At 36.7% G+C, this 15,705-nt stretch overlaps 1 protein-coding gene across 5 annotated transcripts in view; it reads right to left on the bottom strand.

Annotated features, from left to right (window-relative positions):
• SULF2 (sulfatase 2) overlaps positions 1-13,921 on the bottom strand; it is a 49,728-nt gene extending 35,807 nt beyond the window's left edge. For all 5 annotated transcript variants that reach the window (XM_062505052.1, XM_062505054.1, XM_062505050.1 and 2 more), the window contains exons 1-3: positions 13,256-13,921; positions 7,481-7,720; positions 2,870-3,021 (exon numbers count right to left, since the gene is read on the bottom strand). In XM_062505052.1, coding sequence (XP_062361036.1) covers positions 2,870-3,021; positions 7,481-7,720; positions 13,256-13,430 — 567 coding nt within the window. In that variant the 5' untranslated portion in view covers positions 13,431-13,921. The remainder of the gene's footprint in view (positions 1-2,869; positions 3,022-7,480; positions 7,721-13,255) is intronic.
• Positions 13,922-15,705: the final 1,784 nt, after the last annotated feature.

Raw genomic sequence — 15,705 nt, 5'->3', positions numbered from 1 at the left:
CAAAAGTATAATGAGACATGTGAAAAGGAATTTCAAACTTGGGGGGCAATAGGAAGGAGAGGTCTGAGGCATCATAAGAAATAGGAAAAAAAGAAGCTACTTCACTTAGAATGGTACAAGGAAGAAGTAAATTACAGATGTTAAAAACTCAAATAATTATTTCTTTACTGCCAAGAAATACAAAAAACAACAGCTTCTAGCTTTTTCTCAATGGCACTAAAGGAGATCAAACAGCACCCTTTCTTCCTAAAGTGGGCACCTACATTATGAAAAACATAATAGTAAATACAATGACCAGGTATGAATTAAAAAAATAAAAACTAAAAAAAAAAATGGTGTCAGTATCTTCAATGTGTATAGTCCAACCTTACATCATAAAAATACCTTAAGAATCCAAAAGGCTCGATGTTTATTTTTAACCTTCTTCTGAACCAGAAATCACTAGCATGAGGAGATGGTGGGCCAACTGAACTAAAGACTTCATTCAATACTACAGTGGCAATCTGATAGAGATATAGCTCTATCACACATATTGCTGAGAATTAAGAAACCTCCCTGTAGAATAAGACTGGCAAAGTCTCCATTTATAATTTTATACACTGATCCCAACACAAGGCATGACTGTTACGAAACTGCCATGATTATGACTGTTACTGGGATGGCATTTTCACTCTAAATAGGCATTAAATGAAGGACTTCCTGTCATAAAAGTACATGGGGAAGGGAAAATGTACCAAAGCAGAACTGACTTCTGAACATGCTTTCAATGCCTGAGATAATATAGTTGAGACAGAATACTTAAGTACTCTCAAAAATGCACTGCCGTTAATCTTCATCATGCTGCTTCTTTAAGCTGGTCAATCACTTTAAGTGTGCAACTCATCTTCAATTTAGCCATTAGAAGAGTATAGTTCTCCAATTTCATTTTAAAGATACAGGTTTCTACATGGTCCAAGTGAAAATCACTGCAAAGCCAGCATTTACCAGTCCAAAAGACCAAAGACAAACATTTCACTGAACTGATTTCTTAAGGGTTTTTTTTAAAGGTCCATATTGTAGAGGTTGTAGTTGTACAAAGTTAAAAAATAATATAAAAAAATGTTGATAGAAAAGAAAAAGAAAAATCAAAGTAGAATATATTCTGTAAGAAATTCTGAAATAATTTCATTTTCAGAGGAGTTTAGCAGTAACTTTAGAGGACAGAATAATCAGTGGGGTTTTTTTTCTAGTTTTCCACTGGCACATAATTAACATTAACCATGTTAAATAGATAGGACTGAAAAAAAAAAATCATCTGATTTTATTGGTCATTGGTCATGAAAATCACGTTTCCAGCAACAAAAAGGCAGGAAAGAGAGTCTTCCACTTCAGCGTGTCTTCACTCATTTGAACTCCAGTGTTAACATCAAGCAGTGCCATTGTTCTGCACACCACATCTGTTTTTTACTGCAGCTGTTTATTATGCATGAATATGAAAACTATAAAAAGTTGGTACTTTCATCATCCTTTTTTTTAATTATTATCAAACTCTGTAAGAAAAACTAAAACAAGTATAGATGTTTACATTTTCAAGTCTTGCATACACAAAACAGAGCTGAAGGTACTGGAACATAAAGGTCCCTGCTGGCTCTTTGGCACAATGGAGATGGAGAACAGTGCCTATGAAATCACTTGACTGACACTGTTCCACTCAAGATGTATTTCCATTGTAATGTTTCAGTAAACAGCTGTAAAGATTAGCCCTGTCATTCTTCATAGATCAGAAAGAAAATAGAAGACAAATAATTCTGTACACTAGTTTGCCCCTTCCCCTTAGCAGCTGGTCATGGAAAAGGTAACCCTAGAGGACTGTGAAGTTTTATCTCTCAGCACAAAGTACATTTAATTATAAAAGGAGAATAGGGCAAAGGAAAGCAGAAATCACAGACAGGAAATCCCAGACATCAACCTTTTAAAGGAGAAACTGGCTGAGAATGCTATGCTAATGAACACAAATAGGAAGGCAGGATTTGCAATCAGTAAGAGAAAGTGAACAAAACGTTTTAAACAAATACACATTACAAATCACTCCAGAGGGAGTCAACTTCCTTAGCTATACACTAAAACTAGAGCAGTTCATGGACAGATTTAATTACTGCCATACTTCAGTCACTTCTGCCTACCTTAGGACTTCAATAAAGCTGGTTCCTTTGGAAAGGAACACTTTTAGCTGAAATAAACATATTCCTGACTGCAAGCAGGTATTGAGCTGCAGCATGTCAGATGAGGAAAAAATAAAACTGCCATTTGACAGTGACTATGAAGCATTTTTGTAAGTTTGGTTAGGATGCAAGATCCTTGAAAGGATATTAAAAACATATGCATCTGTATGCACAGAAGTACAAATGTAACAATTAAATTCTCCACTCATTCAGAATTATCATAAATTGTACCAAGATTCTGTGAATATTCCATGATATCATGGCTGTGAAAAATGTTCTTTAAACTAAAAGGGTGAGTCTACCTGGAGGGAAATGGATTATTAGCTCATTAACGCTTGTGTAACTCCACTGCCACAATAATTATCGTACAAAGCACAGATATAGTTAACATGAATCACTGAAGCATTTAAGTCTACTTTCATGTCTTCAGCTTGTAATATGTAATACAGTCTCAGAACAGTTTACTTGTTTACACTGTTAGTAACAATGTTTTCATTAACAAAAAACATCCCAGAATGGAAGGTAGCAATATCCCAACACTACTTTTACTGGTTGCAGATAATGTTACATGTAGCAGCTTTCCAGTACAAAAAGAGACTGAAACCATAAAGCACAGCTTTGTTGTGGTCATGTCCAAATGTTAATAGAAATAAATCAACAGGACCTACCCTGGAGTAGTCATATCCATGCTTTTCCTTCACTCCATTTCTACAGAGTGTGTAGTTGTAAAATCGAGAATTTTTAAGTAATCCAACCCATTCTTTCCAACCAGGAGGCACATAGGAGCCATTGTATTCATTAAGGTACTTTCCAAAGAAAGCTAGGGGTAGAAAAACCACAAGTGTAGTAAGAAGGCATAAAAGAAACACCACAGTTAAACAGACTTACTACTTTCTGTTTTTCCTTAAAATAACTTTGTTCTCTCCATTACAACAGATCTGAGATAAGTTCTGAGTCTTAATCTTGCCTCTGGTTCTTTTTATTTATATCTCCATAATGCATATATTGTGATTTACAACCTATGTACAAGAGAAACTGGACCAGGATTACAATTATACTTTCTTTGTCAGTGCCTGATATATTTGGAGTCAGACCACACATTCCTCCTCCCAGACTCTTCTCTTCATATCCTTCATGCTGCTGAGCTGAATCTACCCACCTATTAGTGCCCCATGAAACTGAACTTACTACCAAGAATGGGAAATTAAAACTCATGTTTTAAGAAAGCAACACTCTACATTTAAAAATTAATGCTATGCATTAGGTGTTTTGAAAACATATTTAGAGACTGCTCTTCTGACCTATTTCAACAGACAACTTTCCAGATATTAACTTGGGAATTGAGCATGAGTCTTAATTACACATAAAGATATGTTTACATCTCTAAAATCTTTTACTTCTGTATCTGATTCCAGTTTTCCCCAGCTCAAAGTGAAACATTTGCCCAAACCCTTAGTATAGTGATGGAGCTAGGGAGAAGGAGGGAACATTTCTGTCCTTTTTTCTGATGTATATCTAGCAAAAATTACTTTTAATACATTTTGTCCCCTGAGAGACAATCAGAGGAAAACAGATGAGAAAGTACTCTCAGCATTGCATGGAACAACCAGTTCTCCAGGTTCAAAATATACAATTGGTGTGAAATGGCATTTTATTAATTCTTTGTATAATTCAAATATGGGCTATCCACAAAGGGATACCAACACATTACCATACAAGCAGCAGCTCTACCCTTTGTTAATACATTCATTTCACTGAATAGGGTTAGCTGTGCTATAGGGTGCTGCTCAACAGGAATGAGATGGGGAAGTTAGACAAAATGTGCACTGTTTTGCTGCATACTGAGTCATACTCAGCCCCAACATAAATTAAGGGAACTCTCAGAAGAATCACTGAAGCAAAAGTGTCTTTCTGCCCGGCTGTAATTGACCCACCATCCCTTGTTCTTTTGAATTTCTTAAGATAAACATGTATTTTCATTTCCTGACTGCAAAGAAGGCTGACAAAATACTCCAGAATCAGTCATCAATTTAAGACCTCATCATTCAGCCAGCTGGATGAACAGAAAAAAGAAGCTTTCCTAATTAAGGTCAAAACAGACTTTTAATCTGTATTCCAATACAGTATCTTGGTATTTGTTGCTGCAGGACCAAAGTATGCAACAATGCATTCACTGTGCAATTTAAAACCCATCTCACAGAAAGATGCATATGTTCACAGAAAACAGACCCTTATGAACATTTACATAGGAACGCTTGGCAGAGAACTGCCTTTCAGAAATGTTTGTCACAGGATCTCTTTGCTTCTTTTCCATTCTAATCATGTCCTGCTCTAGGCTGAAGTAGCAGCATCCACTATTTTAAGATAGTCATGGTTCAGATGTAGCTCACAGTGACTTCTCTAAAGATTATTTAAGTGAACCAATTCAGTTGATAAATCAAACTGTCCTTCTTGCCCAATCTCCCACATTATGCTATAGGAGAATACACTGAGATAGGGAGCTCCGGTTGTGGGAAGGTGTCGTGGCTACATAACAAGAACACACATTGCTATTCAGCACACTCTCACAGTTTTTAACTTGTGAGAGCCCTTAAAGCAGAACACAATGTCCTTGGAATGCCTATTGCCTCAACAGATTCCCCTGTAGAAAGAAAAGCCACCCTCTGTATTGCCATGAGGTTTAACTAATCAACAAAGTGACAGCGAGTTGGTGCATGACAGTCAAAACCCTGCCTCTTACAGCCAGACTCAACTTCCCTTGAGCTCAGCCTCTCTATTCTTTCAAGAACAGTGCCTAAAGAAGTTGCTCAAGCTTTTCAAAGTGCCAAAGTTAAAAAATATAAAATTGACAACCTAGTTGAAACTAAAGAAACAATTAGGAGAAAGACATACCTTTTCCATCTCCTATTTTTCACTTGCAACTTGGGCAAGAAAAACTTGCACCACACTGCTCCCTCCTGCCTGCATGTGACTTAGCACATTCCCAAAGGTGTCAGCTGCAGCACAATTCTCTTCAGATCCCAGCCACAAATGCCACTACCCCAGAGAACACACTACAGTGCAGAAAGACTGACCCCCAGAAGAATCATCTTTTGCAACAGAAAGAAACCACGGGGAAATCACAATGGATAGAGAAGTGGCAAAGGAGATGTGAAACCAGCAGCAAAGAAAAACAGATGGAAGCCATAAAGTGGAATAGAAGAGTGCAACTTCTGCCTTTAAGACTACACAAAAGAGAAAAGAGGAGAAAAAAACCACAGGGAGATGGCCTGGGCTATGAATCGGTTAAAAAGGTTTCTCACTCCAAGGTTGTAAACCAAAATATAAAAGCAAGCCTCAAAAAGCTTTAGTCCTCAGTGCCTCTTTTTCTACTGCTTAAAAAAATCCAAAAATAAACAAACAAAGCCCACCCAAACCAACAAACCAACCCACCACACCAAAACCAAGGAATTAAAAAGCTAAACTGTACATCTGTAGGGCAAACCAGTACTACCAAAGGACTGCAAAAATAAAAACCAAAAAATTAAATCCTCCATCTTCCTCTGTCCACTGCAGTCAAGTTCCAGGAGGACTTGCCATTTCAGAGAAACTTTATTCATAATCTTCAAAATATTCTTCTTAGCAGGTTTCTTTTGAAACTTGAGAAACTGAGTAGCCAAGGTTCTCAAGTACAATCTCCTGCTGTTTTTGAAGCAAGTAAAGCTAATTCATCTTTGCAGGGGGTAGAGGGGTTGAAAAAAAAGGTAAAAAATACCTTATAACTGCTGACATCCTTGATGGTGGATAACTCCAGACTTTAGCTAGAGAACAGAAATGAATGCCAGCCTCCAATTACGGCAACTTCCATTTAAATTTGTGTAACAACACGTCACATTTAACTACATGAATGAGGATCTGATTTTCAACTCATCATCACTTTGTACTTGTAAAAATCCTATTTCTATATGTTTCAGGAAATTTAGTTTCAAAATTAAGAGAGGTAGACTGAAAATGTAATATAGGTTCACTAAGATCTTGGGCCTAAATTTAAACATTAGGTTAATGTAAAATATCTAAGACATGGGAACACCAGGACACTTGCAATAGCTGTGCAAGTTAGTAAAAATTGCAGGACCTTGAAATACAACCACTGAATATAAGAAGTATTACAACAGACAAAGCTCAGTAAGCACAACCCAAAAAATCTGTGAAGAATAAAACATTAACCTTGGTTTGCTACTCATTTGCTCATCGGTGTTGGTGCCCGGGAATGATAAACAGAGGGAAACAGCAGGCAATTAATAAGGTATGTGCACTTCCCCCAGTTTATTTCTTTCCAGATTAATTCAGGTCTTCGTTTCAGAAAAACAAAACAAGGAAATCACTCATTTAAGACCAAGACTTTGAAGTAATAATACACAAAACTCAAGTGAATAGTTAGAGAGAAAATAATGATCTTGTTACAATTAGTATTCGAGGCTTCTACTAGTTTCTGAACACATTGAATAACTATGAATTCAAGGGGAAAATGTATACTATTAATAATGAGTATAAGACAATACTGCAGTACATATACACTATAAATAATATAAAAAGAACCAGGTTTATGACCATTTCTCATCCTGACGAAAGGCATTAGCAAGAAATGTAACAAAACCACTGTCACAGGCAAGGACCTAAATCTGCTGTCGGGGGGAAGCAAGATAGAATTAGGTGTGAAACATATGCTACATGTTTTCTGAAATCCTTTCTACACGATACCTGTTCCTGACGAGCATACATGCAAAGAGGGTATTTTCTTTATCAGGAGTACATTTCATCTTGCCAATTATTCCTGTACACCTTTCTGGCAAACAACTGTCTATAGAAATCATACCAGCTGACTGCCCCAAAGCACAAAAAGAGCAGTAGCTTCTCTCTCATTCTTAATTTTCTTAATATATAAATTTTGTGGAAAAAGTCAAAACACTAATTCCTTTTCACAGCATCTTTCTTGGGCATTCTGCACACCTGAGGTAATTGTAGGCCATATTCTAGGTTTGCTAGGCCTTCAGTTCAAGCATGCACAGTATTCTATTTCCATCTTCTGAAAAACAGAAGTCTTGGGGGTTTTTTGGCTGTTTGTAAATAGAAATTTCCTCAAGTGAAAATACAAGGAAGCCAAACCAACACCAAGACTTTAGCTCTGGCATTATACACTGCAGCAATGAAGAAGATATTAGAATTAAAATATCATATACATTAGCCTCTGTACCATTAAGTCTAAGGAAGCTTTCAGATGGACTGAGCCTTGATCTTACCTGTCCTGTACCCTGTATTGTTGAGGTACACTGCAAAGGTGCGTATTTCATGCTGAGCCTGCCAGGATGGAGAAGAACAGTTCTCATTGTTAGTGTAAGTGTTGTGGTTGTGGACGTACTTCCCCGTAAGGATCGAGGAGCGGGATGGGCAGCACATGGGCGTTGTCACAAAGGCATTGATGAAATGAGCGCCTCCATGTTCCATGATACGTCTTGTTTTATTCATCACTTGCATAGAACCTGAAAGAGGGAAAGCATTTCAGAAATATTTTCTTGTTTCAGTCACAAGAGCTCAGATGTTACATTAGAGACCAGATGGAAGCACAAGCAGTAAGGGCATTGTTATCTCTGGGTGAACCCAAATCCAGAGAGATTACTCATCCTGCCTCAGTGAAGTTCTCCCATCGTTTCAGTAGGGACTAAACACTGAATCCTAGGTAAAGATTTGACTCGAGCATGTTGACATAGATCATAATGCTTCTTTTATTTCTCTCTCTCTAAATTCAAGATTTATAACCATAACTATCTGCAGCATCTCTACATCCTTCTGGAGCTGCTAGTACTGTTCCAGCAGCTGAGGATGAAAAGCACTTTATGCAGCAACCCTGACCAAAGCTAGCATACTCCATAAGTGTTATTTAATCTTCAGTTTCAAAGAAACCTGATGCACTACCTTCTGTGCCAGCCCTATGCAGAAGGCTGAGGGTTGTAACCACAGAACTTTATTGTTTAGAAGACTATTTAGTCCAAACTGCTGCTCAAGAAGGGTCTGCTAGAGTTGTTCTCCAGTTAAGTCGTTCTATTCCCTAATGTGAGGTATTAGAAAGTATTGATTTCTGTGACTGCCACTGAACCAAGACACCAAGGACACCAAAAAGCTCCCATAATAATTTCCATTAAAAGTTCATTGAGTTCTAGCTTTCTGCTTTATCCTTTCTGGTAACAATCTTACTATCTTACAATCTTACATTTTCTTAGGCTTGATTCTACAGAGTCAGATTTTCAGATGACTACTTGGGGCAGCTAACACTATGTTTTATACAACCATTGTCTAAAATAAGCAAGGGACTTAGATAAATTGGGGTAACATGAATAAAAGTCTTTTTGACAACAACTACTGAATGCCACAGTGCTGCCAAATGATAGCACTGACAGACGAGGTTTTGGTCAAAGACTGGACCTCTACCATACATATCCACCTAGCTAAATCTGGATCCACATCAGTGCTCTTCCTTAACACAGAAACACCAAGGATCAGAGAAACAAGAAATTTAGTTTCCCTCCTCTTATCAGTGCCTAATAGTTAAAATTGCATCAGAACAAGTTAGGAAAAACTTTCTTGATCTAAGAAGATTTTCAGTTTTCTAAAGAATTTGTCATGGTACCTGTCAACAGCATGACCTTGCAAAGGAGATTAAACCTGTTCATCACCAACTCTCCCTTCTTGTTATGAGCAGAGAAAGCCAACTGACAACGTGGAGAGGAAGGGTTGGGCTCATGCTAGAATAGGGTTGGGATTAACTTGCCCAAGGATAAATTGGATTAACAGTTTAGCTTTAATCAATGCATCCTGCAACCATCTGGCACAAACTATGCTGCTCCTGCTAATAATTGATTTAGGTTTCTTCTAAGATCTTTATGCAGGGATTTCATTATGCCATTGCAACAGTAAGTTGACTGATACAGAGCACGTTGATACAACCAGGAGTCAAAAACTAGAGGAAAAATGGTCATAAACCACATAAAAAAATCTGACTCCAGCACCATGAAGGAAGATTAATTGCTACACTAAGTCATTTTCCTTAAAAACTGCCATGGCATTAGTTTGAGACCACTTTGTTGGAATGATAGAAAAAAAAAAACCCAAAAAAACCAAACAAACAACCAAACAGCAACAACAACAAAAAACCAAACCAAACAAAAAAAAAAAAAAAATCCACCAACCAACCAAGCAACCCCCCCCAACCTGTTTGTGCATTTCTCAGGTCAGAGCACTTCACATCACTTTGTAACAAGAATCAAGGCAGGTTATTGCACTGCCCCCCTCAGAACTTGCTCAACTTCACATACCAAAAAGGAGTTTCTGAAGAAAGCAAGATTTTACTTTTTTGTTTCTATAATAGCTGCAGGTTAAGTGTTAATGCTTAAAGGTACTAACAACACAGTTAACAATTATAACAGCTAATTATACATTATGTGAGCCTGAAAACTGTGGATGTTTCCTCTGTGTTGTCTTATGAGCTAGCCAAAACATAGAGAGGCAGTATGAAAGAATGTTTTGTCATCTCGATATTGAAATATAATTTAACAAACCCTTTAAATGACAGGGGCATCTGTGCATAAATAACAGCACATTCTAAGACTCCCCTTGGGGACACTAAGCTTCTTTAGTAAAAGAAGCTGTACTGCTGTAATGACAATGCCCTATAAATCAACAGCCTTTAACACAAAAACATATGATTTGCTTCTCCAGCTTGAGAATTAATAGAGAGAGACAGGGCATTGCAAGGTAAAAATCCTGTATAACCTTAAATGGGCTAGCTTTAAATATTTAAGCAGCATTAAACCAGTCAACCTAAATTTATTTTCTTCAGTTTGTTTGCAATACACAGACATCCATTCTCTGGCAGATTGCTTACGTATTAATCATCAGCTGGAATGTCACCATATCACCTTTTGAGCTGAAAACCTTCTGAGGTTTCACTGGTGGATACACAGGAAGTCATGTTTTGAAAGAGTCAATATTTAAATTAGAAAATACTGTTACCCATCTAAAACCACTGATAATAAACTAAAATCTAGCAGATAGAAGCAGAATTTCTACACCATTTTAAGAAAATATTCATTGGACTACCGTAAAATATGGAAGTTTAATCAATTTGATGTGTTAAAGTGATGCAGTGAACGAAGCTAAGCAAACTTTATGTTGAAACTTCACTTGAAGTATGTGCTTTCTATAACTTTGCTATGTATATCTTCACAGTTCATCTCAGGAACAAAGCTGATATTTTGACTAACATTAATGGAGAATATATACCAATTATTTATGAAATCATACTGACTTCCTATTGGTTGCGTTTTGTTGAAGGGGGGAATGATTTACACGTTATGGAGCTCCAACTGTTGAACAACTTGCATTGAGTACCAAGTGATTTGTCTACTCTAAAGCACAACTTCACAAGTGTTTTCCAATAAACTGAACCCCAGAATTTTAATTAACTGTCCCCTAAAGACTTCTCTTTTTTATTGTATTTGAAACTCATTAGACACCCTTTTCACATCTTCATTTCACTTTCTTCACCCCAAGACACCCTTACATTTAACAAAGCTCTGAAGCCCAATTTCCACATACGATAACTAAGAAAAATTATCTTCCATACTACTTTTGTAGTTTTTCAAAAGATGGTCTCAAAGCATACAAATCACCTTGTACTCAGATTTCTCTAAAGTGGTTGAAATAGCTCCTAAACAATCAGATCTTTCCCCAGCTAGACCATGAAATGAGCTGGTTTGTTACAGCCACAGCAGTATGGTAGGCAAACCTAACTCAACTGGAGATGCTGAGTCCACCACACAGGGGACATCAGCATTATACTAACTTGGACTTAAATGGCTGTAATGGGGGAAAAGTCTCTGCTCCTAATTAATTATTCCTTGCCAGTATATTCCTCTTCTTTATGTTATGCTTGTCAATACAATTATTTTGATTAGACAATCTATCAAATACATATGTGTCAGTAGTTCTGGGTGGTCTCATTTGTCTTCTGCCATTTCTGTATCCCACAGATACAATAACTGTATCCATTACAATCTACACTCATTCTCCTTTGATGTCCTCCAGAGATTCTGCATTCCATCCACCAGCCCTTCATCAGTATAAGCCTGAGGTTGGGTTCCCCAAGTTAAACTCATGATTAACAGTAATGTGAATTCAAACAAACAAACAAACAAACAAAACCACCACCAAAACACCTCCTTTCAAGAAAGGGCAACGTTGTCTTTCTGGTAAGTTCCACCTGCTACTGGCACATTGCTAAATCTATCTTTAAATAAATAAAGGCTGTTAAAGGCACTTGAGATTGTGCTGTACTTCCTTTCACCTCTAAAGCAGCTACAAAAGAACAATGAAAGCTCAAACACCCATCAGTTACAGAACATTCTTAGAAACAGATCAAATCTTACTCACAGCATTCTCTGCTACGTTTTCATAGCTTCCAACTTTTCCTTAGCTTTTATTTGTAATTCACATCTTTTTTTCATCTTTCTTAAATACACTAACCATAATCACCACAAACAGCAATTTTGATTAACTTGGACAGCTCACCAGACAACAGGTAAGAATTAAAATGATTCCAAACAAATACTGGGTCTCCCAAAGCCATTAGTGGCAAATGAAATCTCAGCTTCATCAAATGGATTTTCCTTAGTTAGATCCTAATTTGTGTGGACATATGCCCATTATCCTTGAAATTGGAAAGGATCAAGTTATCGGAGAAGTGAAACATACTGCCCAACGGACTTAGACAATTGCATCAGAAACACAAAAGCTAGCATAAAATAGAAGACGATACATTTTTAGGACCACCTTCCAAGCCTGCAAGAAAATGTATTTAGGTTCTTTAGGATATACATTCTTGAAGTTGCTTCATTTGTGATGCAAATAACCATTTAAAAAAGGTGACAAGAACAACAATATCTGATCCTGATAATTTGAATGGCATTTAATTTGATGAGATTACTTCTGTAGCAGGCTTTCTTACTGCCTTGGTGAGGAACATGACATCTATGATACTGCAGACATACAGCAATATTGATACAAAGGAAGCATCTATAAAAACACTGCCACGTTGCTGTGATTAACTTCCCAACAAGGTACGTGTATGAGGAGTACAAGTTGATTAACTGTATGTTCTATTTCTTCTGTGAAGTCAATTTTCCTACCCATGCTAGAAATTTGATGCAGAAAAATTTGGCGACAAAACTCCCCCCCACCAGACTACACATAAACAAGTTCCCATTTTTCAGGTGACCCAGGCTTCATACACATATGAGAGTATGCTTACAATGCAAAATTATTTATGTTAACTGGTTTGTGTTAATGACTTCTCATAACTAAAGACAGCATTTGGTAAATACAAGATTGTTCAAGGAACACAACAAAAGCCAAACTCTGTCAGTTAATTCATTGCTCCAAATCATTAGGCAAAACATGTGTTTAATCTTCATCTCCTTTCTTCAACAATTAACATAGCATTGATAACAAAGTAGATCTTTTTGTCCTGTGTCATTTTAGTCAGTAATCAATTACACATCTAAATAGACAATTACGAGAATAGTATGACTGTATTAGGTAACACTTAAGTAAATAAAATGAATATTGTATATGTAATGAATGCCTGCAATTACACAAAAGAATTTGGATAATTACATGGTGCAATTATCAGTTATGAATTTAAATCTACTGTTTTGGCATGTAGCTTCCCAGGTTATACCTGCAATTGCCAGAAGCAAAGTTTAAGTGTTTAGATGAAGACAGACAGGCATGAACTGTGTATTTCCACAGGAACAGGAACTTTAACATTTTAGGACTAACTCTTGTCCCTGAATTGCAGGCAGATGGAAAGGCTGTTCTACAAAAAGGCAAGTTTAAACTTGTTCTTCCTATCATTTTTCACACTGAAAAAAAATTCCTTATTTTGAATGCAAGAATCCAGTTCCAAGGAAAAGCAGTGTCATACTCATTTGGCTAAAATTCTCTTTATACTGGGCTCTTACCAAGTTCTACATCCTGATCATCAGTGAGAACAAGGATGATGTTTGGGCGGATATTTCTACGGTCTCTTTGAAATCTTCCCTTCAGACGCTGATTTAACAGGAAAGTTGAACTTCCATCCAACAGTGATAAAGCAGTCATCATGAATAATCCAAGGACAATACTATGCTGTGCCATGTTCTGCTGATTTAATGTTCTCTCTGAACAAGGTATCTTAACGGCTTCTATTTCTTTTTCATTGTAGGTCTCCTATAAGGGAGAGGGAAACAAGTATTTATCTGTATTTTCACCCCTCTGCACCCATTAAGTAACAGCCAGGTTCTCTCCAAAGAAGTAAAAAGCAATCTACTTGAAATAATCTTAACTCCTAAGAAAAAAAAAACAAAACCACTAACCCAATTCCCAAAGCAAACAATTATTTTTCTAGTGGCAGCTAGAAACAGAAACTTGAAAATTTAAATTCATAAGCTGTTATCAACATAGGCAATGAAATTTCACTCAAAGCTCAGATCTGGCAGCAAGTTCAAGGATTTAGCAGGGTTTCAAATTCTTTTGCTTTCATACATATAAATAGCAATCACCTTCCTTCTTCCTTTGTGATCTATTTACAGATGACATTTTTGTTTACACATAAAATGTAGACATTAAAGAGAAAAAAACCATATCTATCATTACTTTTAAACAGGACTGTAGCAAAATTTACAGAGCTAACAACATATTTGCAAAGTCAGAGAACACTCAGACATAAGATCTGTTATAGATTGATTTATCCTACGAATTCCATTAAAGAGCAAAGCTGCCCTAATCTTGGAACTATGGCATGATACTGTTTGAAGTCTACGACAGCTTTGATGTTTAAAATACCATGATTAATAATGAACACATTTGAAGGCCCATTACTGCACACACATGTCTGGGAATGGATGCACCAAAGTGACTTGCAGTGCCTATGACTGGATTGCAAAACAGAGCACATGCCCCAAAATTGACTTGACTGCAAAACAGAGCACATCTAACTGGTACTACTCCTGCTAACAAGGCAATAAAAAAAACTTAGCAATTCCTACAAGGAGATTACAATAAATGATTTAGCATGCTGAAAAATCTTTGAAATTGCAGATTTGCTCAGTCATCTTCTGATATAAAGGGATCTTCTCTTGCTTTCAGAAGTCAAAATAACATTGACAATGTACTGAAAATATCAAGTACTAATTATTTCATCAGATACAACAATCAATGAGTAAGTTTGTAATGAATTCCCTACTTGATCCCTGTCTTTTTCTGGACTAGTGCCAATGGTCTCTTGTACGAGAAGAAAAATCAATTAAAACTGATGCAAGAGAGATTCTCTGGTTTTTGTAAAGCCCAGAAATGCCAGAACAGAAAGAACATAGCGTAATGTGTTTTACCCTAAGAAACTTGTTGGCTATTTCTGTCCCTGCAGAAGACAGTTTTTACTCTAGCAGATTATTTCACAGCCACATTATTACTACCTCTCTGTCAGCAATTTGTCTTTGCGATAAACTTTCTTAATCAAAGTTTTCATGCAATAGCAAAACTATTGGTCTGAAATATTATAGTCCGTTTCTATGCTCATAGAAGAAATATATATTGAATTTCCACATAAGTTAACAGATACATTGCTATACTATGATGGAATATTTATTAAGGGTACTTTCCAAATTTGCACACTAACAGGGTTTTGAGGAAATGAAAAATCCTCCTTCCTTACTAGTCTGTCCAGTGAGTTTTACAGGCAGGAAAAGCTACCTTTTTCCTAGAAACTAAAGAGTTATTTCATTGTCCTAGCACTTGTTCCAATGGGTAGGGAAAGAGCTTTCAAATTTTACACATACAGCTTTAGTACCTGCTGCTGTCGCTAGCCAGGCTATAGCACAAGAAACACTGAAAAGTCTAATCAATTTTCATTCCTTGTACTAAGAATTCCATCTGCAGCAGTACAAATGGGAAGAATCATGTCAATGTGTTGCTACTGTCTGAAGTACTCAAAAGTAACTTGAGAAAGAAACCTAGATCTGTTTCAACAGGGGGGACAGAATGAAAGTTTGTTTAGTAGGTATATATTCTTGGACACAAGCTTTTTGAGGGAAGAGGCAGAGAAATGATTCTGCTCTTTAGAAATTACTATATATGTACTTTTCTTACAAAAAATAAACTGACACAACAGATGTTTTCATTACACACATTTTTCTGAAGGTCTGGAAGTTCACATGGGTTTCCTCCAGTCTATACTAGACAATAATTTCTCAAAATAAAAGCATTTGCTGACTTTTCTTGCAGCATTTGGAAGGCTGCCCATTCTTGCTACATCTGGCCATAACTACCTTCACTACAGTGTTGTGCATTTAACAGTCTTTCTTACATTTTTCTCATCTTTAAAACAAATACATGAAGTAACCTCATCACCTAATTGCCTCTCCCTTCAGCTGCT

Source organism: Cinclus cinclus, chromosome 18 (genome assembly GCF_963662255.1).
Source record: "Cinclus cinclus chromosome 18, bCinCin1.1, whole genome shotgun sequence".
Taxonomy (NCBI): domain Eukaryota; kingdom Metazoa; phylum Chordata; class Aves; order Passeriformes; family Cinclidae; genus Cinclus; species Cinclus cinclus.
This window is presented reverse-complemented; position numbering and strand designations above follow the sequence as displayed.